The sequence below is a fragment of the Podarcis gaigeae genome, assembly GCF_964106915.1.
Source record: "Podarcis gaigeae genome assembly, chromosome: 6".
NCBI classification, from domain to species: Eukaryota; Metazoa; Chordata; class Lepidosauria; order Squamata; family Lacertidae; genus Podarcis; species Podarcis gaigeae.
Window position 1 is genome coordinate 91362888 of NC_139682.1, and position 26774 is coordinate 91389661.

Genomic DNA, 26774 nt, shown 5'->3' on the forward strand with positions numbered 1-26774 from the left:
AGACAGGGAAGCCTAGCAACAGGTGGTGATTGGCCAAGTTCTTCCATATAAGCAGTATGACACAGCAGTTTTGTTGTTGGAGTGTTGAGTTTGGAGTAGGAGTTTGAATCTCGTCTGTGTATATAGTAACTTGTACAAAGGTGTGCTTTACTCTGCTGTATATAATAAAGCTAACTAAAAATCAAGTTACTCGTCAGAAAGTTCTGTTCCTGTTCGTTGTCCTGGAATTCACTGATTTGGCAGCTGGTAGTAAGAGTTATGGGATGCGGGTGGCGCAGTGGGTTAAACCACAGAGACTAGGACTTGCCGATCAGAAGGTTGGCGGTTTGAATCCCCGTGACGGGGTGAGCTCCCGTTGCTTGGTCCCTGCTCCTGCCAACCTAGCAATTTGAAAGCAGGCCAGTGCAAGTAGATAAATAGGTACCACTCTGGCAGGAAGGTAAACTGCTCTGGTTCGCCAGAAGTGGCTTAGTCATGCAGGCTACATGACCCGGAAAAACTGTCTGCGGACAAACGTCAGCTCCTTCGGCCAGTACTCCTTCGGCCAGTATAGCGAGATGAGCACCGCAACCCCAGAGTCAGTCATGACTGGACCTAATGGTCAGGGGTCCCCTTTACCTTTACCAAGAGTTATGGTTGAGATCCATCAACACATTTTTACTCAGTTTGGCATTCTCTGTGGCTTTTTATTCACTGTGAAGCTGCTTGGGACATCCAATCTGATTACAAAGTGATAAAGGCCCGTGGAATTAATTGCAGCAGGGTGCCAGTAGCACAGAAGAAAGGCAGTTGCTACACAACCTATGAGAATATAATTGATGGGGTGTGTGTGTATGCTTGCACACACATATATATATGCGCATATGAGGGGAAGTTATGAAAACACTTGAAAGCACAATTGAAACACACATCAAGTGTGGTCTTATGATGTTATTGTTAAACAGATTAGCGAACAGCGAAAGCTGTAGGTGGACGCTTCACACGTTGCATGGCAGCAAGCTCAGGTTCGACAAAAACTGCACACTTGACAAGGACAAATAGGAAGTGATGGCTTCCTGTATACATGTGCATAGGATCCATGCTTGAGAATAAGCGCTGGTCACATTTACACGCTAAATATTTAAGTTAACGTATGTATGCTTAAATGACTTGAGACGTCCATCCAAAATACAGTCGTACCTTGGAAGTCGAACGGAATCCGTTCCGGAAGGCCGTTTGACTTCCAAAACATTCAGAAACCAAAGCACAGCTTCTGATTGGCTGTAGGAAGCTCCTGCAGCCAATCAGAAACCCATGTTGGACGTTCGGGTTCCAAAAGAACGTTCGAAAACCGAACACTCACTTCTGGGTCATTCAGGAGCCAATTTGTTTGGGACGCAAGGCGTTTGAGATCCAAGGTATGACTGTATAGGATAAAAGTGATCCTTAGTTGCATCCCCAAATGTGGAAAAACCATTGCTTGGAGGTAGAGCATATGCTTCTTTTTCATTTAATGCATTTTTAACCCACTCTTCAGCCAGCAAAGGCTCCCAGAGTAACTTACATAAGATCAATAAGGAGACAATTCTTGATATTAAAATTGCATGCAGAAGGTCCATCTTCCATCCCTGGCACTCCCAGGGAGCAGGGCTGGGAAAGAACCTTTGCCCAAGACCACAGAGAGATGCGAACAATCAAATTAATCCAGGGGTGGGGAACCTCTGACTCTCAAGGTGTTACTAGACTCCCATTACCATCATCCCCAAGCTCTACGTCTAACGGTCAGGACTGATGGGAGATGTAGTCTAATGACATCTGGAGGGCACCAGGTTCTCCATCTGTGTGACATGCTGCTCAGATGCTTCCCATCATTCACAATTCTTAATTGCTTTGTTTTATAGCCAAGGAGCTGAATCAGGAGGGAAGAGAAGGCACCTCCCAGGTGGCAACCATGCTCAAACGTTAACTTTCCGGTTGTGCCAGATCACTGTAGTTGCCAGGAAGCCGGTCAATGTCGCCCCAGTTTCTCCTCACCTTCATCATTAGAACCACAGTGTTCAGTGCTATCATCGCCATAATGGTGTACTCAAACGATGGGGAGACCACAAAGTGCCAGACCCGGTACTGAAAGGTGTGCCGGTTTTGCGGCATGTAGCGGGTGAGGGGTTTGGCACTGATGGCAAAGTCAATGCATGCTCTCTGGAAGAAGAAGAAGAAGAAGAAGAAGACTGTCAGTTGGCATCCAAATTATTGCCCCCATTGCTAATTATTGTATTGTTGCGAACTCACAAAAGTACCCCCTTCCCGACTTATACAGTCATACTTCATGTTAAGTTTGCTTCACGATACGTTTTTTCAGGTTGCGTCCCACAGCAACCCGGAAGTACCGGAAAGGGTTAATTCCAGGTTTCGCTGCTCGCGCATGCGCAGATGCGCAAAATGAAGTCACGTGCATGCACAGAAGCAGCGAATCGCAACCAGCATGTGTGCAGACTCGCCACTGCGGGTTGCGTTCTATTCATGTTGCGAACGGGCCTCCAGAACGGATCCCGTTCGCAACCAGAGGTACCACTGTAATCATGAGATGCTTCTAGCCAGCACTGGAATAGTGTGAATCCAGATCTTCAAAATGCTTTGGAAGTATCTGCCTAGCTTCCCAAGCAATAAATAACAATGCCACCCCTCTCTCACCACAAGCCTGCCCCATTTGCGCTGCAGCGTTACCTCGTTCTTCTCGAGGCTGCACTCCTCCATCATTTTGTCTCCTTGCTCCTGGAAAGTGATGATGATGAGAGCCACAAAGATGTTCACAAAGAAAAAAGGGAAGACCACAAAATACACCACATAGAAAATGGACATCTCCATGCGGTTGCTGCGGCTGGGGCCGCGGTCCTCCTCAGTCACATCCACCGAATGCTGCAGAACCCTGGGAACACAGGGAAAGAAAGAAAGAAAGAAAGAAAGAAAGAAAGAAAGAAAGAAAGAAAGAGAAAGCACAAAGCATCACATGGAATCATAAAACTGGAAGAGAACACAAGGGTCATCTATTCCAACTCCCTGCATCCAGGAATGTTTTGTTCAACATGGGACTTGAACCCATGACCTGAGATTTAGAGTCTCACCCTCTACTGACTGAGCTATCATCTACCCTTTGCTGATGGCTCAACCATCCTCAGAGCATTCCTAGCACAAAAATAGCATGCAGCCCACTTTAACAGCCTATCTACACATCTATTTATTTTGGAAAAATATTTATATGCTGCCGTGTAAAAAAACACCATTGTGGTTTACAACAATAATGATAGGTCTTAAAAACACGTCAAGAATTTTTAAAACCAGAGCCCACCAACTAACCATTATGGAAGGGCGTTTTCTGAATTGCCAGCATAACCTTGCGGCTTTGAAAGGTTTTTAGCAGTTTAAAGGCTGAAACAGAAGGCGCCTGTTGAATCTCTGTTGGCAGCTAAGCCCTTCAAGTAGATATGGGAGACTTTTGTTTGCAAGTTCTGCAGGATGAGAGGGCAACTTGATCCAGAGATCTGTCCCTGCTTCATTACCACGAACAAATAAATGAAAGAATTAAAGAAACCTCCTTTTGGGAGCAGCGTTTAATCTCTCGACTAATTTTGCCGCTGAAACATAAATGTACCAGGCGTTCCATTATGTTTTGGACTAGTTAAGGCTAAGCTCAAACACTTCCGCTACTAACCTCACTGGAAAGGGAGAAAGGAAATACTCACTGCGGCCACCCCTCTCCGGTGGAAACAGTGAAGAGGGTAAGCAGAGCCCACATGATATTGTCGTAGTGGAATTCGTGGCGCTTCCATTTTCGGCATTTCACTTCCATCGTGTTTTTTTCATGGTCCACATAGTGGCCTCTGTAAGATGGAGGGAGACGGCGATTAGCCTTTCGCTGCCACACTGTCAGGGTGAAAGAGGTCTAAGCCGATACTGTAAACAGCTCTGTGATCCTTCAAGGACGTATGGTACATAGATTTCATAAATAATAATAATGACAACAATAATATGGGGCTATTTGATTCTTTCATTTTCTTTCCTTGAAAGGGGTGACTTAAGTCCTGACTCGGCCAAGTAAGTGAGAGAAAGAGGATCCCAAGAGAGCAGAAAAGACCATTTATGTATGGGACCACAGCTGCTTGGATGCTATTGGCCCAGAGATGGAAAGAAGATAAAGTCCCAACCAGAGAAGAATGGCAGATCAAGTTGATGGATTATGCCGAATTGGCAAAAAAGAATCAGAAATCAGGAAGACCAGTAAGGAATGGGGAAAAATATAATTTATCTTAAAAACCACTGTAAACAGTTAAAACTGTTAGCAGGACTGGAATAACACTTGTAGCTTAATGGTGAATTTGGGACATAATGGAGATGTAAAAAATTTGGCTTATTATAAAAGATGCAGGAGGAAATGATTAACAATAGGACCCACAAAGGAGAGGAGGAGGAGGAGGAGGAGGAAGAAGAAGAAGAAGAAGAGGAGGAGGAGTTTGGATTTGATATCCCACTTTATCACTACCCGAAGGAGTCTCAAAGTGGCCAACATTCTCCTTTCCCTTCCTCCCCCACAACAAACGCTCTGTGAGGTGTGTGAGGCTGAGAGGCTTCAGAGAAGTGTGAGTAGCCCAAGGTCACCCAGCAGCTGCATGTGGAAGAGCGGAGACGCAAACCTGGTTCACCAGATTACGAGTCTACTGCTCTTATCCACTACACCACACTGGCTCTCCTGGAAGTCCAGGAGATTCCTTGGAATCTTGTTTCTATGTTATATATTGGATATGTGATTGTAAAACTTTAATTTGAAAACCAAATAAACATTTAAAAAATAAAATAAAATAAAGGGAGTGAGGAAAGGGAGAAGCAGGAAAAAGACAACCAAGGGCGGGACAATACTGTATCTATAGTGCACAGCCCACGTTTATGTGTTGGTGGCGGCTGCCTTTGTTAAAACTGGTCCTGCACAAAACAGGATTGGTGACTCCTAGAGTCATCAGGTGTGAAACACCGCACACAGGTAGAGGAGGCTCTGAAATCCTCCCTCTGGTTGCCAATCACGTCCCCACAGTCTTTCCCCCAATGTCACTCTCACACCGCCCAAGCTTTTAATGTCAGAAGGGTGCTGAGTTGGGGGCAGAAGTGGCGGTGGTAGTGAGGAGAGGATTACAGGGTGGCAGGCAGCCGATTCCAGGATGGTTCATCTTCCCTCCCCTATGAGCCTCTTTCACTCCAAAAACAGACCTTCCAGCGCCCTCTGGAACTGAGACAGAATAGAGTTTTTTGGATTTGATATCCCGCTTTATCACTACCCTAAGGAGTCTCAAAGCAGCTAACAATCTCCTTTCCCTTCCTCCCCCACAACAAACACTCTGTGAGGTGAGTGAGGCTGAGAGACTTCAGAGAAGTGTGACTAGCCCTAGGTCACCCAGCAGCTGCGTGTGGAGGAGCAGGGAATCGAACTCGGTTCACCAGATTACGAGTCCACACCTCTTAACCACTACACCACACTGGCTCTCAGGCCCAGATAGTCTGAGTCTTGCAGTGGGGTTTATATCCAGGTGTGGTTTAGAGCAGGGAGATTACAGGTAAGACCTGGGTGTCCGTCCTTGCTCCACCACAGTAGGATTAGTGCAACCTGAAGGAAGATAAAACCGACAGATGAAGATCAAACCTCTTGCTCTAAAGAAAAATGAGGATAAGAATCCATCCTTCTCCTAGGAGTTTTGGACCTTGGGTCATAGCATCATAGAACTATAGATCTGAAAGGGATGAACTGGAGAAGGCCCTCGGGTTTAAATGTCCATGCGGTTAAAGGGTAAAAGAGTATTGGGAAATGATCTATAATGAATTGGAAAAAATGTTTAAAATTACTTCCCCCAAAAAACAGATTCCTTTTTGTTGGTAATAATTCAAGATGAAATCCCCAGGTGTCAGAAAAGGTTATTAGTGTATGCAGCAACTGTGGCCCGTGTTTTTTTTAGCCCCAAAATGGAAAATGAGTGAGGTCCCAACCAAAGAAGAATGGCAACTTAAGTTGACAGAATACGCACAACTTGCAGACTTGGCAAATAGAATAAGAGAACAAGAAGAACATACATTTAGAGAAGATTGGATAACGTTTATTGAATATATGGAAAATAATTGTGTACAGCTGAAAATGCTGGCAGTGTTAAGAAAAATTAAACTGTGCAAATAGGTTTTGATGGATGCAATAATGGACTACTGAATGGTATAGTTTTTGTAAAATATGCAGGGATTTAAGATATGTAAAATGAACCATGGAAAGAGAAGGGAAGTCACTGGTATCTTAAGAATGTAAAATGAATATCTGAAATTGTAAAACAGTAATATCTATCTATCATCTATCTATCTATCTATCTATCTATCTATCTATCTATCTATCTATCTATCTATCTATCATCTATCTATCTATCTATCTATCTATCTATCTATCTATATCTATCTATCTATCTATCATCTATCTATCTATCTATCTATCATCTATCCATCATCTATCTATCATCTATCTATCTATCTATCTATCTATCTATCTATCTATCTATCTATCTATCATCTATCTATCTATCTATCTATCTATCTATCTATCATCTATCTATCTATCTATCTATCTATCATCTATCTATCTATCATCTATCTATCTATCTATCTATCATCTATCATCTATCTATATCTATCTATCTATCTATCATCTATCTATCTATCTATCATCTATCTATCTATATCTATCATCTATCTATCTATCATCTATCATCTATCTATCTATATCTATCATCTATCTATCTATCTATCTATCTATCTATCTATCTATCTATCATCTATCTATCTAATCTATCTATCATCTATCTATCAATCGTCTATCATCTATCATCTATCTATCATCTATCTATCAATCGTCTATCGTCTATCTATCTATCTATATCTATCTATCATCTATCTATCTATCTATCTATCTATCTATCTATCATCTATCATCTATCTATCTATCTATATCATCTATCTCCATGGAGTGGATGGGGGCAAAGTCTGCCGGCTCGGTGTGATCCATCTCGGGGGCGTACCAGCACTACAACCTGCCTTCCATTGGTCAAAGGGTTCACCCAGGTCGGGGAAAACCCCTTACATCTAGTGTACCCACCGGATCCTGGGCTGATGCTGGTGCCATCCTGCAAAGTCGCCCAACCAGAGGTAAGTGTCATTGTGCCACGATGCAAGGCTAGATGCTTTGCGGTGTACTTACATGCAGTCTTTCTCTGTATCTTTTGAACTGTCCGTACAATAGAAGAATTTGCCCTTGAAGAGCTGGACGGCGATGACCGCAAAGATGAACATGAAGAGCTTGTAGACAATGAGGATGTTGAAGACGTTCTTCAGCGAAGTTACGACACAGTCAAAGACGGCCTGAGGGGGGAGGCAAACCCAAAGGGTGCGATTCATCATAGGGAAAAGCAACCATGGACACAAATGGCCTCCTTTGTCAAAGCATTTTCTTCACCCGCATGAAGGCAAGCAGCACGTACAGAAAGTGCAAATCAAGGAAGAACAGGCCTAACCAGCGTCTCTGGCAGTGCAGAGGGTGACATCTCCAAAGGCTCTTGTAAGAGCTATATCAAAAAGAGAGATTTGAGCAGGTAAAGCTTCTCTCATCACTGCAAAACAAAGGACGTATCTTTTCACCGCAGGTGTTAAACAGTCACTGCAAGGCCATCTAGGAAACTGTAGTTTTGCAAGAAAGGGTAGGGGTCTGTCATACCCAATGGCAGCCCCCAGGATTCCTTGGGAAGCAGCCATGGCAGCTAAAACGATATGTACACCAACTAACTTGGTAATCCAGATCTGGTTGAATTGTACCTGCCAAATCTTCCTATTCTACACAACCATTAGTGGGATAAGATCCCTGTTCTCCATTGCTCTTTGTTATTCTAGCAGAACAAGTGTTCTAATAATAATAATAATAATAATAATAATAATAATAATAATAATAATTTATTTATACCCCGCCCATCTGGCTGAGTTTCCCCAGCCACTCTAGGCGGCTCCCAATCAAATGTTAAAAACAGTACAGCATTAAATATTAAAAACTTCCCTAAACAGGGCTGCCTTCAGATGTCTTTTAAAGATAGGATAGCTGCTTATTTCCTTCACATCTGAAGGGAGGGCATTCCACAGGGCAGGCGCCACTACCGAGAAGGCCCTCTGCCTGGTTCCCTGTAACCTCACTTCTCGCAACGAGGGAACTGCCAGAAGGCCCTCGGCACTGGATCTCAGTGTCCGGGCTGAACGATGGGGTGGAGATGCTCCTTCAGGTAGGTATACTCTTAACAAAAAAGGCAGCTGACAACGGCAGTGACTGCCCGACATTGCTCAGGGGGGATCTGCCCTGAACAAAGGTGACTCATCTGAGGGAATATCACAAGTGAAAGCAAGAATACCTTGAGTTTGGGCAACCTCTTGATGGTCTTCAAAGGCCTCAAGACTCGCAGAACACGCAGAGACTTAATAGTTTTTATGTCCCGACCTTTGTTTGTCCTGTACAGTTGAGAGGAGAACGAACCCGCCCAAAACAACAAAACAAAACAAAAGGAAGAGAACAATATGAACCCCTCAAACACAGACTGAACTCAATGCGATGCCGCCGCAAATTATTACTTTCTGACATGTGCACAGGTTGAAAAAACTGGATCAAACTTGACCTTCTGGGTGGGGTTAGAAAACACATTTATAATATGCGCTACTCCATGGTTTTTAACACAGAGAACACCTTCCATGCAGACTTTCCTGTTGAGGAAGCGCTGTGCATTGTAAGAGATTCTGGAGGGCGCACAACTCATGCAATGCGTGGCGCATGCGAGCATTGTTGGGATTCACCCCGCTGCTTAGGACATTCCCAGCAATTTTGCTGCTGCCAGTTTGGAAATGGGGATTGGTGAACAGGCTGTGATACTGGGAAGCTTGCCTGCTCCCAGCAATGCTCTCGTTGCAGGATCACAGGGTTTTGCAGAATGCTGCGTGAAAACCACGGGGCCGTGTTTGAATCATGATACAGTAGGAACAGATTTTAAAATCGAAATTATGGAAACCATGGTCACGAGCCTCAGGCAGCCTGAAATCATTAAAAAGCAAACAAACCGGCAACAGCTTGCATTGACTGCCTATTATTGTGAGAAAAGAGTGAGAAAACAAGGTTAAAACAGGTGACCTGCACTCCTGCTGAGTTAGGCCATCTGCCGCAAAGGCATCATGCTCTAGTGTCCTGAGCTCACATGCCAGGTAGGTTTGAGCAATTCTCTTGCTCCCTCTTTTAATCAAAGCAATAAAAAATGCCTCTTTCCCAGCATGCTTTAAAAAAACAGTTCTATTGGTGTAATAATCTATAATTATAACCAGTGCTTTTTTTCTGGTTGGGACGCATAGCCCTAAACATTTTGTGAATCTAAAGGGAAAGGAAACAAAAAATATTTTTTGGAAAAAAATCTTCTCTAGTGCGGTGAATTGTCAGTTGCTACCTCTGATGGCAGCCTCATTTCCTTTCCCAGTGTTTCCTGAGCCTCAGACAGAAGTGAGCGTTTAATGTGTGAAGCAGTGTGGGATGTGGATGTGTGGTGTTTTTACTGATGAAAGTTGGGAGGATGTTAGTGCACACAACCTCATGCCAATGTGGATGTCACTGGGAGCTGTGTAATATGAGGTAACGCATGTTCTTTGTACCTTTGTCCATTTGCTGTATTTATTTCCCCCGATTCGAACTATAAAATGGTGGTTTTCTCGAGTCTAAATGAGAGTATCCCTAAACATTTTTTTTAAGAAAAAAAGCACTGATTATAACACATTAATAGTCACCTCTTTCTTATATATAGTGGCATGCAAGGATAAGCATGTGATAAGGATGTAGAGTCTTCCACGCATGCTAGAATGATCAAATGGAACACATTTCCAACCCAAACCACTCATGCAGTGGGGAGGGGAGAAGGACTTAAAGTTCATGGAAGGCAAGTTTCTTGCCCGTCTTTCTGGAGCATGTGAGAGGACTGCTGGGGAAGGAGGGCATTGTCCACAATTGGGCTTGGATCACAAGATCACAAAAGGGTGTTAGCTTAAGGCAGGCATGGCCAAACTCAGCCCTCCAGATATTTTGGGACTACAATTCCCATCATCCCTGACCACTGGTCCTGTTAGCTAGGGATGATGGGAGTTGTAGTCCCGAAATATATGGCGGGCCAAATTTGGCCATTTCCTGTCCTCTCCTCCTCACAGCATCCTGCCATGCCAAATTTCCACCAGAGAGGCAAAGCGCTTTTACCATGATCTAGCAAGGGCAATACAGTGGTACCTCAAGTTAAAACGCCTCAGGTTACAAACGCTTCAGGTTACAAACTCCGCTAACCTGGAAGAGTTACCTCGAGTTGAGAACTTTGCCCCAGGATGAGAACGGAAATTGTGTGCCGGCGGCAGCAAGAAGCCCCATTAGTGAAAGCACACCTCTAGTTAAGAACAGTTTCAGGTTAAGAACGGACCTCCGGAACGAATTAAGTTCGTAACTAGAGGTACCACTGTACTCGCAAGGGGACAGGTATCCATTTCTAGATGACGCAGTTCTCATGCCAGTGGGTGATGTGTGTATCCCTCAGAAATGTTTGCACATCCGTAATGCCAGACCCACGCCCCACCCATCCCATTATCTGAACAGCTGATCACTGCCGTTTCTCATCTGACTGGAGGGAGCCTTGCTAGGTATTTAAAAGGTTTGGGACATGAGCCCAGAGCCCCACTCCAGACAATAAATTTGGGGTCAACATCCTATACCAGGCTTCAAAGCCAAATAATGTGGCAGCGGCAGTGGGGACAATCCACAAATCAAGTACAGATTTTGAAGAATGCAGTTAAGCAGCTTCGCTTCAGACTTCAATTAAAAGCCGAGTATTTAGTATACTTGAAGCTGCATGCAGGCTTCTGGGCGATCAAATTGTTCATCAGCTCTGAGAAAGACAGAGATCTAGCAGTTAAATCCCACTGAGCTCAGCAGGCCTCACTTTAAAGGAAACAGGCACATAACTGGCCTGCATGGATGCCGCGAATGGAGAAGCAAGGCAGGAATAGAAAAACTAGTCATGCAAGCAGAGACAAGACCGTGAGCTTCAAAAGCCTCGGTTCAAATCTCGCTGCATTCACAAAATTGTCAGCAAATAACTGTACTGACTACTGCAATCTGCACCAGGTGGCAGAAGTCTATGAAACAAGGCCTGCTCATTCAAAAGAAAGAGAAAATTTCCCAGGCGATATAAATGGACTTTCGGTGTGGAAATATGAAAGCTTTTGAATTACATAGGGCTCTATCGGGCAGGTACCACTATTTCAGGAGCATATGTAGAATTCTATGAAACTTGAAAACTTGCATAATTCCAGCACTAATAGCCCAGGGAAAGATAGCACCTTGCTTACTTGGGACTCAGCTACCCAGCTGCAAATAAAACGTTTTAAATGTGTTGTAAAGTGCAATATATTAATGTGACACTAGATGGTAACAATGAGCGATGCAAAACTCAATGTATTTTTCAAAGCTTTTTTTAAAAAGCACTTTCACAACCTTTTTTCACATGTGTGTAGATTCCACCTTGGTGTTTTTCAACATATTCACAACCAACTGTGTTGACCACAATCTAAATATATTGTAATAAATGCCTTCTCCAAACTCACTCAGCTGAATTTATCTCCCAATTCAATTTTGAGGCTGAAGCAGTTTTCTTATTTTATTAAGAGCGTATTATTTCTGCAATGGTTGGTACAAATACCATTGTTCTTCTCTCTATTTGAGTTCAGGGAGGTGTAGATTGCACCTGGTTTAAAGTCAAGCTTGTTGTGATATGAGATGTGTTGCCAAGAAGGCAGCTCTGACAATACTACGGATCAAACATCTCAAACTCTTTGTCTTATATCACCTCACTGTGATGAAGCAAATCACGGGATGTGACTCGTTTACAAAAAACACAGACATGTCCACAGGCAGGGGAACCAAACCATCATGGTAAATACATCACACACTTGATGAAAAACAAGGACTCAGCAGAGGTGAAATAGGGCAGACAGAGGAACAGATCAAGCTAGATTTGTTTGGTTAAGTTGGCAACGCTACCCAGTTTCCTCCCACCCCATAAAGTCTGTAAAGAGGGGAGGAGGGAAGAAAAGATATGAGGTGCCATCCTGGTTCACCAGTCGCCAGTGGAGGCAGGAATAGAATGGAATAGAATTTATTATTTATACCCTGCCCATCTGGCTGGGTTTCCCCAGCCACTCTGGGAGGCTTCCAACAGAGTATTAAAATACAGTGGTCTGTTAAACATTAAAAGCTTCCCTAAAGAAGGCTGCCTTCAGATGTCTTCAAGTCTGGTAGTTGTTCTTCTCTTTGACATCTGGTGGGAGGGCGTTCCACAGGGCAGGTACCACTACCGAGAAGGCCCTCTGCCTGGTTCCCTGTAACTTGGTTTCTCTCGCAGTGAGGCAACCGCCAGAAGGCCCTCGGCGCTGGACCTCAGTGTCTGGGCAGAACGATGAACCCTGGGTCTTTCTGGCAGAGCCCACCCATATGCATGGATGTTCATGCCAACCAGCAAAGACACCATCCACAGTCTCAATCCAAAGGAGAAGCAGCAGCAGTTGTCAGTCTTCCCCAGCTCAACATCCCCCTGCTCTTCATGGCTTCAACTACTGTATTTTTTGCCCTATAGGGCACACTTTTCCCCCTCCAAAAATTAAGGGGAAATGTGTGTGCGTCCTATGGAGCGAATGCAGGCTCCTTGGCTTCAGCAATAGCAACGCAAAGCCTCCGAAGCACAGAGGGAGCGCTCCCTCCACGCTCCGGAGGCTTCGCGTTGCTCTCGCTGAAGCCTGGAGAGCAAGACTCTCCTGGCTTCAGCAGAGAGGGAGAGCTGTGCAGCGCCCTTTCAGCGAAGCAGGAGGAGAAAGGGAAGGGGCTCCGTTTCTCCTGCCACTTCACTGAAGGGGCGCTGAGCAGAGAGGGGAATATATTTTTTTTCTTGCTCTCCCCCTCTAAAACAAGGTGCGTCCTATGGTCGGGTGCGTCCTATAGAGCGAAAAATACAGTGACATTGTGCACAAAAGCTTTGTGAGAGCTGCCCAACTCAGCGCCGGTCAGAAGCAAAGGAGAAGGGGGCCCACCCGAGCCCGTTCCCTTCCCATTTTTCTGTTGGTTCGAGGGGAAAAAATATAAAAGGAAGAGAATTCCAAGATGCCAAGGTCCTAGTTTGGGGCAAGAGCCCCAGCGAGAGAACCCCAGCAGATACTGAAAATCACAGAATAGGCAGCAAAGCATAGCATGGAAATATAGGCTGCAAAAACGTTAAGATATGCCCTTCCAAATGTGTTAGAATAATAGAATCTTGGACTGGAAGGGACCCTGAGGGGTCCTGTAAATGCAGGAATCTCAGCGAAAGCATCCATGGCAGATGGCCATCCAAGCTCTGCTTAAAAACTTCCATGGAAGGAGAGTCCACCACCTCTCGTGGGAGTCCGTTCCACTGCCGAACAGCTATTACTGTCAGAAAGTTTTTATGAATGTTTCGTCATGTAACTCCTTTCATGTAACTTGAAGCCATGGGTTCGAGTCCTACCCTCCAGAGCAGGAGAAAACAGGTATGCTCCCTCCTCCCTATGTGACAGCCCTTTAGGTATTTGAAGATGGTAATCACATCTCCTCTCAGTCTCCTCTTTTCCAGGCTAAACATACCCAGCTCCTTCAAGCACTCCTCATAAGGCTTAATTTCCAGACCCTTGATCATCTTGGTCACCATCCTCTGCACACATTCCAGGTTGTCAACATCTTTCTTAAATTGTGGTGCCCACAATTGGACACAGTATTCCAGGTATGGCCTGACCAAGGCAGAATAGAGTGGTACTATTACTTCCCTTGAACTGGAAACTCTACTTCTGTTGATGCAGCCTAGAATAGCATTAGCTTTTTTTGCTGCTGCTGCTACAGCACAGTGTTGACTCATGTTAAGTTTGTGGTCCACCAAGACCCCTAGATCCTTTTCACATGTACTGCTAATAAGCCAGGTGTTCCCCATCCTATATTTGTGCATCTGGATCTTCCTGACTAAGGGCAGAACCTTACATTTGTCCCTGTTGAAATTCACTTTGTTAGCCTGGGCCCAGTTCTCCAAAATGCTGCGGTCATTCTGAATTTTGATTCTGTCTCCTAAGGCATTATCTACCCCCCCCCCCCGGTTTGGTGTCATCTGCAAATTTGATGAGCATCCCCTCAATTCTGCCATCCAAGTAAAGACATTCCAAACTTGTCCCCTTTAAGAGTTCCTTCCAAAGTTTCCCTCTTCCCCTAGCATAGGAAAAGACCACATGTTTGGTAAGTTTAAAAAAGGGGTTTACTTACAAATTCTCCAAAGGTCAGATTCATGCGCCTTTCCATACATCAGTCAAAAATGTTGCACAGGCAGTAAAATGGAGCTTAGCGGTAAAAGTTCCTAAACTTTTGGTATAGGAACTTGAGAAAGGCTGGTGAAAGCCATGCTGCTGAGCTGGAGCAACCAGATCAGACCTTTTCACATGCTGAATTCTCAGGTAGACTGGGACAGGGGGGACAAAGGCTTGATTACCTGTTTCCTCCCATGGTAAAGGGGAAGTGACATAGCTAAGCCTGGCAGAACAGTTTACTCTATGGTATTAACTCCTTCATGCATGGATGCAATAACCAACTAACAATGTTGGTGATATGAGGCTGGTAAGCGCACTTTTTCCCATCCCCCACTGAGCATGCACAGCTGTAGTTTCCTCACCCTGAGCAGAAGCGAGGGAGAGGGATTAGGGTTGAGTCAGAGGAAGAACACAATACCATGCCCAAATGGGGGTACAATAGACTCAGAACGCTCAGAGAAAAAAATATATATCCAGGAGAGGCAACTCCTATGCAAACCAGAGCATAATGCTGACAAATTAAAATTTAGAGAGAGAAAGAGTGAGAGAATTATGCAAGAGATCTGAGCTTTGTATTTTGAACTAGTTCTGAGCTAATAAAACAAAGCATATGAGGTCTGTGAAAGAACAAACCCTCTATCACGTATCCTTGAAAAGTTGCAGAAGTCCCTGACCTCAACACAAGACATGTGTGTGGACAAGAAGATTAATACTCGTATACAAAAAACAAAATAAACCCTTATAAAGTAGGGTTGCAAGCTTTAATTTGTTTAATTGGGAGAGTCATTACCTAAACCTTCAGTAGTTAATTCCTGGATGACATATTTAATCTGTTCAAGGTTATGGCTATCCAGCACTCATTTAGACCGGGAGAAGTTTCTTTCGAATACTAACATTTTAGATTTTTCATAACTAATGGATAAACCATTTTTTATCAGTGGTTGCAAGAACCAATGATCTCTGTCTTTAAATCTGAACAAAATGCTTGTTTAACCTGGAGGTAGGCTGTCTGAATTGTGCATAGCTTTGTAATGATTTGTTGGGTCTCTGGACCGGAATAAAGATTGATTGATTGAATATTTAATCAGTAAGTTTTTATAGCTGAGGATGTGAGTTAAAGGAACTTTTGAGGCTTTCTTAGTTCTGAGTTGTTAATATAATGAAGGCTGAAAAGTTTTTTTTAAAAAAAAATTATTTCCTTATTATTGCATTTATATCCTTCCCTTCTTCCATTATGGAACCCAAGGTGGTGTATTTGCAATTCCTAAGCAGTGATCATCTGGGCACTTATCAGAGACCTGCCTGGCTTCAGCAAGATAGTAGTCTCATGCCTTCAGAACATTCTCTGGTAGAAGATTCATTCTATCAATAACTGGGATCCAAATAACTACTTTAGGTAGATGCATTAGCTTGGGGATATCCAGTAAGATACATGTTTTTAAATCAAACATAACATTTTTATCAAGGATATAACAATCTCAAAAACTCAGTATGCATTAAATACTGTAGATTTTTTTTAAAAGAAATTAAAATCTTGAAGGAAAACTCAGCATTACTGAGGAGTTTAAAAAGAAGAATTAGAACTTCAGATTCTCTTGAAGGAAGATGTATAGAACCGATGTATACAACCTCTTGCCACACATCACCCAGAGCTTTTCTCCTGTAAACAGAAGGCTTCTTCTGTACGACACCACAAGGCATCTTGGGAAGGCTGCTCGGTTTCAAAGGTGGCTCACCAGGTGGGATGGAGGACGCCCATTGCAGAAACTCTCGCCTGAAGCTCCCTTGGGCATGCCCACGCATACTGTATTTTTCGCTCCACAAGACACACTTTTTTCCTCCTAAAAAGTAAGGGGCAATGTCTGTGCGTCTTATGGAGCGAATGTGTGGTCGATCGCTGGCTCCCTTTCTGGCCCCGCCCCCTTGGCCAGGCCTCCATTGTCGAATGTTCTGCAGACAGAGGCTGTTTGTTTCCCCAGCGACATGTGACTGGCTCATTAGATTATCTGTCTGGAAACTGTAGAAACGGCTCCCTTTCCGTTCCTAAAGGAGCTGCAGAACTGTGAGTTGAACCCCATAAAAATAGGATTTTTTCCCTTTGCAAAGTAAGCTCAACAACTTTCAGCTGATCCTCAAAAAAATGGGGCTTTTCCCTTTGCAAAAGAAGCTGCACAACTGAGCTGATCTCAGGGTTTCCCCCCTTTCCTCCTCTAAAAACTAGGTGCGTCTTATGGTCAGGTGCGTCTTATGGAGCAAAAAATACGGCACTTCCTGCAGTATCTTGAAAAAGGCATGCACGGTGATTCTTAGGAAATGGGCTATATATATTTAAATGCATTCGATCAATTGGGTGAAAAGACAGCCAGGGCCGTCTTAAGCATATTCGGTGCCGTGGTGCAAAGATCCCTCCGGCGCCCCACCTCTTTCCCAGAGTTGACCTTTTTTTAGGGCTGGAGGAGGCAGGCAGCGGCTGGAGGGCAGCTTCTCCAGTGGGGAAGAGGTGGAGGCTGGATGCGGCAACTCCTGGCTCAGCTGGCCGCTTTGTGCCACGCTGGTACGCCGCTCTCGCCAAGCGTCAGCTCGGTTTTTTCCCTTTTAGCCTTCTGGCGCCCTGCAGAATTCGGTGCTGCAGGCTAAAAGGGAAAAAAACCGAGTCGGCGCTCAGCGGGAGTGGCACACACACTCTCACGTGCTCATTCGGTGTTCCCCGGACTCTCGCCTGGCGCCCTCCAGAACTTGGCGCCCCGCGCCACTAGCCTCAATGGGTAAGACGGGACTGAAGGCGGGTAATTTGCAGTACAATCGTCTCTGTATCCAGGCCTTTGGCCACCTAAACATCTTATTGCCCCTTGAATGAGTTTGTGGGAGGTGGTTATTAGTTTGTTTTTTGTTTTACTATGTATTTTGTCAAAACAAAAAAAATTCCTTCCAGTAGCATAGCACCTTAAAGACCAACTAAGTCAGTTCTTGGTATGAGCTTTCGTGTGCATGCACACTTCTTCAGAAGTGTGCATGCACACGAAAGCTCATAGCAAGAACTGACTTAGTTGGTCTTTAAGGTGCTACTGGAAGGAATTTTGTTTTGTTTTGACTATGGCAGACCAACACGGCTACCTATCTGTAACTGGAATTATGTATTTTGTGATCTCGTTTTGTGTTTTTATGCTGTGAACTGCCCTCCGATCTTCAGATGAAGGGTGACATACAAATTTTAAATACTAATAATAGCTATTCAGTGCAGGGCCAGATTTAGGTTTGATGAGGCCCTAAACTACTGAAGGTCATGGGGCCCTTTATATGTCCAGCTGTTCTTTGTCAACAACAAATTGTCACTGTTTTTTGTGTTGAATATATGCTATATGGTAATTTATGGACCCTAATAGGTATCTAAAGTCATTTGCACATAAAAAATATGCATTTTATCAAAGTAATTGTTGAACTGAAATACAGTTAAGAAGAAGTATATTAATAGTGAAATACAATTAAGACAAAGTATGTTGGGGGGTGTGGGGCCCTAAGCTATAGCTTGTTGAGCTTATATGCAAATTTGGCACTGATTCAGTGGGATTTGCTAACAGCTAAGTAGGTGCAGGATTGCAGCCTTAATCAATTAAGGATCACCTAAGAATAGTTATGAAAATGCTCATACTGAGCAAGCACAGTGGGAAGCCAACAACCAGACTGCCTATGCATGTGTTGCCATTTTTGTATTATTATTTGCCAGGGTCTTTTGTCCAAGTGCTTCCCTCCAGATCCCCTTCCCAGCCGCTCGGGGGCTGCTACTCTGCAAGCTGCTCCTCCCTAGGCAGAAGAATGCTTAAAATGATCCCGACCCCGTGGGCAGGGCCCCGTCAGAATGGCACTTTACTCTGGAATCCGCGCCATGCCAGGAGGGAACTGGCTTTTATCAAGAGATTATTAACATTAAACTGCAGCAATACGCTCTCCCGGCGTTTTCAGTGTTCTTTTAAGATTGCATTCCTGAGTGGTAACAGCTAGTTTCAGATCTAGCACTGTACAATGTATAATTAGAATTATAATTAATGCTATTTTCCCCCCATTGTGCATTACACTTATCAGTGCCTGGTGTCACCCGCTGCTTTTACTGCTCAAGTGACCTCGGCTTGCAAGGTTCATCTGTAACTTTTCCCCAGTTTTCTTCCTCCACATTCACATTTGGCATTCTTTCCAGCATTCATCACGGCAATTCTCACCTCCAGGTGATCCTAAATAGAACAGGCCTCTCTACATATCTGTGGGGCACTTTTCTGTTTCACCACCTGTCCACTGGTAAAAAAACCAAAACCTTTACCTTACATACAACTTGCTTTCTGGATGACAACCAGGTCCTAACTCTCCTTTCCTGCCTTCTCCCAGAACTAATTTTTCTGTAAAAAGATTTGTTGGCCAAAGACTTTCTTCTCTAGGCACAATCATTAGGGAATTCTTCTATACAGGGGTGGGGAGAAGGTAGATTGGGATCTACAGTGGTACCTCGGGTTACAGATGCTTCAGGTTACAGACTTGGCTAACCCAGAAATAGTACCTTGGGTTAAGAACTTTGCTTCAGGATGAGAACAGAAATCGCTCAGCGGCGGTGCAGCAGGAGGCCCCATTGGCTAAAGTGGTTATTCAGGTTAAGAACAGTTTCAGGTTAAGAACGGACCTTCAGAACGAATTAAGTTCTTAACACCACTGTACTGGAAGAACTCTAGGTCCTTTGAAATACAATGCACAGCCGCTGTGGTTATGAGCTATCCGCACCTCAACCTTAAACTGGGGTAGTTACATAATACAGCGAGACAACCCCAGCGATATTCTTAGCCTGGCTTATAACGTCTCTTGATTGAAGTTGGTTGCAGCTTCGATTGGAGAGCCTGCTATATTGATTGGTCTCAGAGGAAAGTGCAAATTTCTGCTTAGCCTCCTCTCCAGATCACACTGTGACCTGGATATGTTTTATATTATGGTTTATTTATATACTGCTTTTTGGCCCAGAGGTACCCAAAGCGGTGAACATAATACTGATGCAAAAGGAAAATACTACAGAAGCACAATTGAATAAAACCAATCAAAGCAGTAGCAATTCACTCTATGCTGAACACCGATGAGATAAAAAGAGGTGAATCATTCTTTGGCAAGATGCCTAAGACAAGTGGGGCATCTATTCCCTGCCCTGTGCAAAAATGCATGAGGACTCCTGCAAATCTGCCCTGCTCTCCGGAAAACTCCCTTTGGATTTAAAGGCACACAACTTTTAAGTGCCAGTGGGTTTTGCTGATATTGTAATTAATCCCTACTAATAATAATACCTTATGGGATGCGGGTGGTGCTGTGGGTTAAACCACAGAGCCTAGGATTTGCCGATCAGAAGGTCTGCAGTTCGAATCCCTGCAATGGGGTGAGCTCCCATTGCTCGGTCCCGGCTCCTGCTAACCTAGCAGTCCGAAAGCACCTCAAAGTGCAAGTAGATCAATAGATACCACTCCGGCGGGAAGCTAAACGACGTTTCCGTGCACTGCTCTGGTTTGCCAGAAGTGGCTTAGTCATGCTGGCCACATGACCCGGAAGCTGTACGCCGGCTCCCTCGGCCAATAAAGCCAGTTGAGCTCCGCAACCCCAGAGTCAGTCACAACTGGACCCTTTACCTTTTTAATAATACTTTATTATTTATACCCTGCCCATCCGACTGGGTTTCCCCAGCCACTCTGGGCGGCTTCCAACCGAATATTAAAAACAATACAGCGTCAGACATTAAAAACTTCCCTAAACAGGACTGTCTTCAGATGTCTTTTAAAGATAAGATAACTGCTTATTTCCTTCACATCTGAAGGGAGGGCGATCCACAGGGCGGGCGCCACTACCAAGAAGGCCCTCTGCCTGGTTCCCTGTAACCTCACTTCTCGCAGTGAGGGAACCGCCAAAAGGCCCTTGGAGCTGGACCTCAGTGTCCGGGCAGGATGATGCGGGTGCAGACGCTCCTTCAGGTTTACAGGCCCGAGGCCGTTTAGGACTTTAAAGGTCAGCACCAACACTTTGAATTGTGCCCGGAAACGTACTGGGAGCCAGTGATAGCGCTTATTTCTTTATAAGCTCCAGAACACCCCAGTTTTTCAAGGATCCCTTCATCCACCTTCTCTGCTGCCTGTTGTGGGATGAAACAAGGGGGCAGCCCTAAACACCCATTTTAACAGACTAGTTCTTCTGGCTGCAGCAGTCATAAGGGAAAGACGGACATTGAGGCAGGAGGAGCTGCTGCCATTGTGAGCTTTCTAAAGAAACAGGCAACACCTCTGGGCAAGAAGCCAGCAAACTTCAGTCGCACACATAGAATAAAAAACAAACAAAAGTGTATTCAGATATGGAAGCAGCTTTTTCAGGAGTGCTCCTGTGTCTTTAAATTATAAAATGAGAAGCAACTATTCTGAATTTCCAGTACAGCTTTTGTGGAAAAATTGCCTTATTGTCTAGCTTGACTCACAATGTTTCTCCAAATACTTAACCTAAAAAGGGCCTCCCTGCAATTTCATCTCTATTCTTTATAGCAACGGAGAACAAAAACGTTCTGTCTTCTTAATGGCGGCTTTTAAACAACATCGGAAGATGAGCTACAAGCTCAAAACCCAGCTCAGGTATCGGGAAGAGTGGGAAGAAGAGCAAGGTGTCATCTTATCTCTAGATTTTGCGGAGTTCAAAACTGCTGGGGGCAGGGAGGTCTCCTCCCCTGGGTTTCAGCTCACAGAGCTACTCTGGCTTACAACTTCCAGTCGCCTCTGTTCCGTTCACAAAAGGGAGCGAGATAAAAGAGAAAATAATTGCCTTCCATTTGTTTTGGACATGTGCTGGTTTCTGTGTACGGAAATAGAGCGGGAAGGACTGGCTGTGGTGTTAAATCCAATTGCCGTCTCACCCACTGCAACAAACCAATAATTTGAAAGCAACGCATAAAACAACTGACAATTTGCTGTCCATTAACAGTACCCAAACTCTGTGGCCTGAAGCAGACACATAATGAAGGCCTAACCAAATGTTATAGCAAAGGCGGGGAACATGTGGCTCACCAGCAAGCAGGGTCTAATCTAATGGCCAGGGATGGGGAGCATTGTCATTCAGCACCATCTGCAGGGCCAAAGATTACCCACCCCTGTGCTACACGACAGGACCAATATTGTATCTCTCTATATCAGGCCCTCCAAGTGTCCCTATTTTCCAGGGATGTCCCTTGATTTAGAGAAGCCACACCGGTTTCTGATTTCATCCCAAAATGTCCCACTTTTCCTTAAAGGTAAAGGGACCCCTGACCATCAGGTCCAGTCGTGACTGACTCTGGGGTTGCGGCGTTCATCTCACTTTATTGTCTGAGGGAGCGGGCGTACAGCTTCCGGGTCATGTGGCCAGCATGACTAAGCCACTTCTGGCAAACCAGAGCAGTGAACGGAAACATCGTTTAGCTTCCCGTCGGAGTGCTATCTATTGATCTACTTGCACTTTGAGGTGCTTTCGGACTGCTAGGTTAGCAGGAGCTGGGGCCGAGCAACAGGAGCTCACCCTGTTGCGGGGATTCGAACCGCCGACCTTCTGATCGGCAAGTCCTAGGCTCTGTGGTTTAAACCACAGCGCCACCTGTGTCCTGCATCACTTTTCCTTAGGATGTCCCTATTTTCATTGGGGAAATGCTGGAGGGCACTGAGTTCCGTGACCCCCGAGCCCCCTGAAGGAAATCCTGTATAGGGAAGGCTTTTTTAAAAAAAGTATTTAAAGTATTTAATGTTTTATTATGTTTTTTATGTACCGTATTTTTCGCTCCATAAGGCGCACTTTTTTCTTCCTAAAAAGTAAGGGGGAATGTCTGTGCTTCTTATGGAGCGAATGCACTGGACGGCAGAAGAGATCCCTTGGCTGCTGCTGCTGCAGTCACGAGCTGAGGGATGCCTCTGCAGCCGGAGCCATGGCTCCCGTCCGTCGCTCGCTGTAAAGGAAGCAGAGCAGGAGCCGCTGCCACGCTCTGCACAGCTCTCACTTTGCTTGCTTTGCTACGCTCTGCGCAGAATGTTTTTTTTCTTCTTGTTTTCCTCCTCTAAAAACTAGGTGCGTCTTTTGGTCAGGTGGGTCTTATGGAGTGAAAAATACAGTGTATTTTGTTTTTTATTGGGTTTTATAAACAAGAATAATGTTATACAAATAAGTACACCAAGGTTTCTCTTGTCATTTGTGTATCACAAAAAACAGCATAATAACTGTGGGAAAATATCTACAGCATGTTTCATTGTTGGTGGCCAATGTGTAAGTTCTTGGTTCATGAATTGGTTTAAACCAGGGTTTGTCAACCTGGTCCCTACTGCCCGCTAGTGGGCGTTTCAGGATTCTAGGTGGGCAGTAGGGGGTTCTATGGCATAAGTTCCAAGTACTCCTTCCATCGAGTACTGGTGGGCAGTAAGGGAATTTTACCATCAAGAAAGATTCATTAGTGGGCAGTAGGTATAAAAAGGTTGACTACCCCTGGTTTAAGCCATTAGGAAGAAAAAAGGGGGGAAGAGGGGGAGGGGGAATGTTGAGTGGGGTGGGGAGTGAGGTGGCCTTGCTTCTATCCTTCTACTTACTGTATGTGTGGGGTTTTATGTCAGCTTTACTTTTATGGGTTCTCTTATTATTCATTTGTTGTATTTCCTTGGTGGTGAGAGGGGTTGGGGGTGGCCTAGGGGGTGGGTGGTTGTCTTTGGTTGGCTGTAGTGAGATTTGTTTTTGTGTGTGAGCGAGATGTGTTTGGATCAGGTTAGCCAGATTGATTCATATGCTGTCGGCGGATTCTTGTTGTCTTGATGGGCTGTGTATGTGATAAAGGGTAATCATACCAGGATGAAGGTGTCTTCTTCTATTTGTCCCCATGTCAGTTTCAGTTTATTGGTCAGTTTTTCTAGTAAGGCTGTTTCCCATACTATTTGATGCCATTGGTCCATGCTTACTCCTGACAGGTCTCTCCAGTGTCTGGCTATGATGTTTCTGGCTGCTGAGAGTAGGTAGGTTATGAGCTCTTTATGATGTGAGTGGGCATTATTATCTTGGAAGATGTTTAGTAGGGCCAGTTCTGGGGTGACTTCAGTTATTTTGCATATTTCTTGTATGATTGATTCCAGAAGAGTTGGATTTTGGGACATTCCCACCATATGTGGAAGTATGTGCCTGTTTTTATGTATGTTGGAAGCTGCCCAGAGTGGCTGGGGCAACCCAGTAAGATGTATGGGGTATAAACAGTAAAATTATCATTATGGAATGGGACATCCCTATTTTCACTGGAGAAATGTCACAGGGTATGCCATACTGTTGACAAAAAAACACTGTTAATTTTCAGAACTTTGGCTCTAAAATTACTAACCAGGTGGGCAAAAGCTGTCATATTATATGCAAACACAATAACTGCTCACAATAATTACAAGAATAAGTCTTCTTCCATAAAGGCCAAAGTGCTGTTCTTGAAAGGAGTCTATCAACCAGTCTACCTTCAAGCTGATCCTTTTATCCAATGGTCATGCTAGTAAATAATGATTCAAAGATCCTTTTGCATCTGCAGCACAGACACAAAGTCATTCCTCATCTGGTTCTTCCTTTCCCAAGCAACTTTGAGACTAATAATTACCCGCATATCTCAGTATGGTGGCTTTGAAAATTCAGGGTATGAAGGTTTGTGAAAAATTGCAGGAGTTGGACATTTAAAAATCTTTTACAAGGACTACTTGAAGTAAGATGCTGTTACAAGGCTGATATTGGCTGAACAATACTCGAGTGTTAATGACCACTCCCCGCTTAAAACGGGGGGCGCCCTTTGCGTGGATGCGTGCAGCCCCTAGATCTGGAGCGGCTCCAACAGCATAGGCTTGGCTTTGCCTTCTCTCAGGTGGGATACCTGGAGGTCTCCGCCTACCTCAGTCAGTTGTCCAATCCCACCCAGGGGAAGCGTTGCCAAGGAGACCAGGCCAGGTAGGGGAGGGATTACCTGCCCACACAATAGAGGGAGGATCTTACCTGGGAATTCTCACTTGGTTCCAGAGCTTCTCCCACCCTACCCACCCTCAGTTAATGTCTTATTTTGCAGGTTAACTTTCCTTCACAGGTTTTGCAGGTTAACTTTTATTCACAGGTATGCGGGCGCTGCTACGTTAAGGTCGCTGTTAAAGGGCCGGAAAGGAATTTCCCTGCATTGGCAGGTTTCGCCTTTCCCGTAGCAAAACGTCACAACTTTGGCGGTATCAGGCCTTGGGTGGAATCCTTTAGTCCATCCTCCTCTTTGCGGCGGCGATACCAGGGTTCCCCATTAAAGGGGTTTCTGAAGGGAGGCTTTGATCGTACGCCGAAAGGTTGTCATTGCTCTCCCCTGCGGCGGCGGCGTAACGGGGGCGGCTATCTCTGCTTGAACATATGTTCTCCAGAGCTGGCCCATCCCCCCCATACACACTGGATAACCCTGATGCTCCCTAGGTCCCCGGCTGGGGACTGGGGAGGGAGAACGCCCAATGCCTGAGCCAAGGTCTACCCACATTTGAAATTTAATAAAGTTGTGGCCAATTTAATCCCATAGCACGTTGTCTTGAGTCGTTATTCCACATGGCGGGGGGGGGGGGACCACTCGGGATCTGGGGACTCCACCTGTCCATGCAATGGAAGTGTGGGTTTTGTTTTGTTTTGGGCACAGAAAGCTTCATATTTCATATGTGGTCCCCAGAAAGCATGAATCGGAATCAGAGCCTGCCCTATAATGAGTTCTCTGAATGAGTCTGAAGGGCAGTTACAAAGCACTTTCTGATAGCCCTGACTGCACAAAGCACTTTTCTCGAATGCAAAACAAGTCTATGTGAATGGATAGCAACATAACAGACATAAGCAAACCAGCTTCTTCCATTCAAGTCATGTTTCCCTCACTCCGTATTCCCCCAAAGAGAAACAAAAAGTATAATTACCCCAAAGCATTCCTGTAAGGGTCAGGATGTACAGTCAAAAGCCAGATCGATAGACAGATGGAAAGAAAACAGAAAAGATCAGGAAATGGGCCATCACCAGAGAGCAAAGGAACAAGGAGGAGACTGTTGGAAGAAGATTTGCATCTGAGAAGAGGAAAAATCCCATCTCCCAGCCTTGCTATCCTGACATTCCACTCCTTCTGCCATCCTAGAACCCCCCCTTTTCCTCCCTTGCCTTGATTCCATTTGCCAACATTCCCCCCCTAGAATTAAGAGCACACCTAAAAATGTGAAGAGTGAACACATCAAACATACACCTGCAAACACATGTATCATACAGTTAGACTCATAAAGGGGTGGCTGGCTGCAGCTCCCTGATCTTCAGAGCAGCTAATTAGTAAAAACACAAAACACTAATCATGAGCCCTAAGGGATAGATATGCAATGGCGCTTTGTATGTTTCCAGATGGAGGATGATTTTGGGCAAGCTGATGCAACCGGAATACAAGGAAGCCCAGTAGTAAGTGTCCTGATCAACCAGTGGTTCAGACTGCAGGCACTGGCGGCATGGACCAAACATAGCATTGCTCATAATGGGCAGAAAAGGGACTGCGGCGTGAGAAGGAGAATTTGGAGAAGGAGAATGTGGGCTAAGGGCTTCAGCACTGCTGCTTTGCTCCAAATTGCCCTTTCCTGAAACAGCTATTCTTTACAAACCAAGCCAAAGCAATCCAAGACCCTAGTGTTTTGTTACATATACAGTGTAACGAAGATATGTGTCCTCAGTACAGACCCAAACTGGTTTGTTTTCAACCAAGTTATCCAAAGTGCTGTGTTTCTAGAGGGGCAGGTAGGGATCCTAATGCAGGACTCAGAGCTCTCAGAAAGCTCCGTTCCTTCAGGGTTCTTCCTTAGCTCAGTTGGTGGAGCAGAGACACTTAATCTCAGGATTGTGGATATGAGTCCCACGCTGGGCAAAAGGATGACAGGGGACTAGATAACCCCTGTGGTCGCTTCTGACTCTACAATTCTATGTAACATGTAGTTTTAAGTTTGCCGTGTACATGTGGCCCGAGAAAAAGAACCGGCTGAATAAATAAAAAAGTACTTGTAGGGTTTTCAGGACCGAGTCTTACCTGCTTGGCCAATGAAGCCAAAATCATAAACATGTTGATATTGAATCAATGGAATATATTTCCCAATTTGAAAGTGCAATATATATGTCAATTGGGCACTCTTAGAAGGGATAGCTTTCTTGTGTCGTAGGGTGAATGCCAAGCTGATTCATGAGTTGGGTTGGGTAGGGGATAGATGGATAGATGCCTGAGAGAATGGAAGGGGGTGAGGGATGTTAGCATTCCTGCT

The 26774-nt window shown here is 44.7% G+C and overlaps 1 protein-coding gene across 1 annotated transcript in view; it reads right to left on the reverse strand.

Moving 5' to 3' along the window:
* CACNA1E (calcium voltage-gated channel subunit alpha1 E) overlaps positions 1 to 26774 on the reverse strand; it is a 360381-nt gene that overhangs the window by 63621 nt on the left and 269986 nt on the right. Inside the window, exons 28-33 of the mRNA XM_083745793.1 lie at positions 25410 to 25421; positions 8445 to 8541; positions 7253 to 7413; positions 3720 to 3857; positions 2704 to 2905; positions 2014 to 2178 (exon numbers count right to left, since the gene is read on the reverse strand). Of these exons, the coding sequence (XP_083601919.1) occupies positions 2014 to 2178; positions 2704 to 2905; positions 3720 to 3857; positions 7253 to 7413; positions 8445 to 8541; positions 25410 to 25421 (775 nt within the window). The remainder of the gene's footprint in view (positions 1 to 2013; positions 2179 to 2703; positions 2906 to 3719; positions 3858 to 7252; positions 7414 to 8444; positions 8542 to 25409; positions 25422 to 26774) is intronic.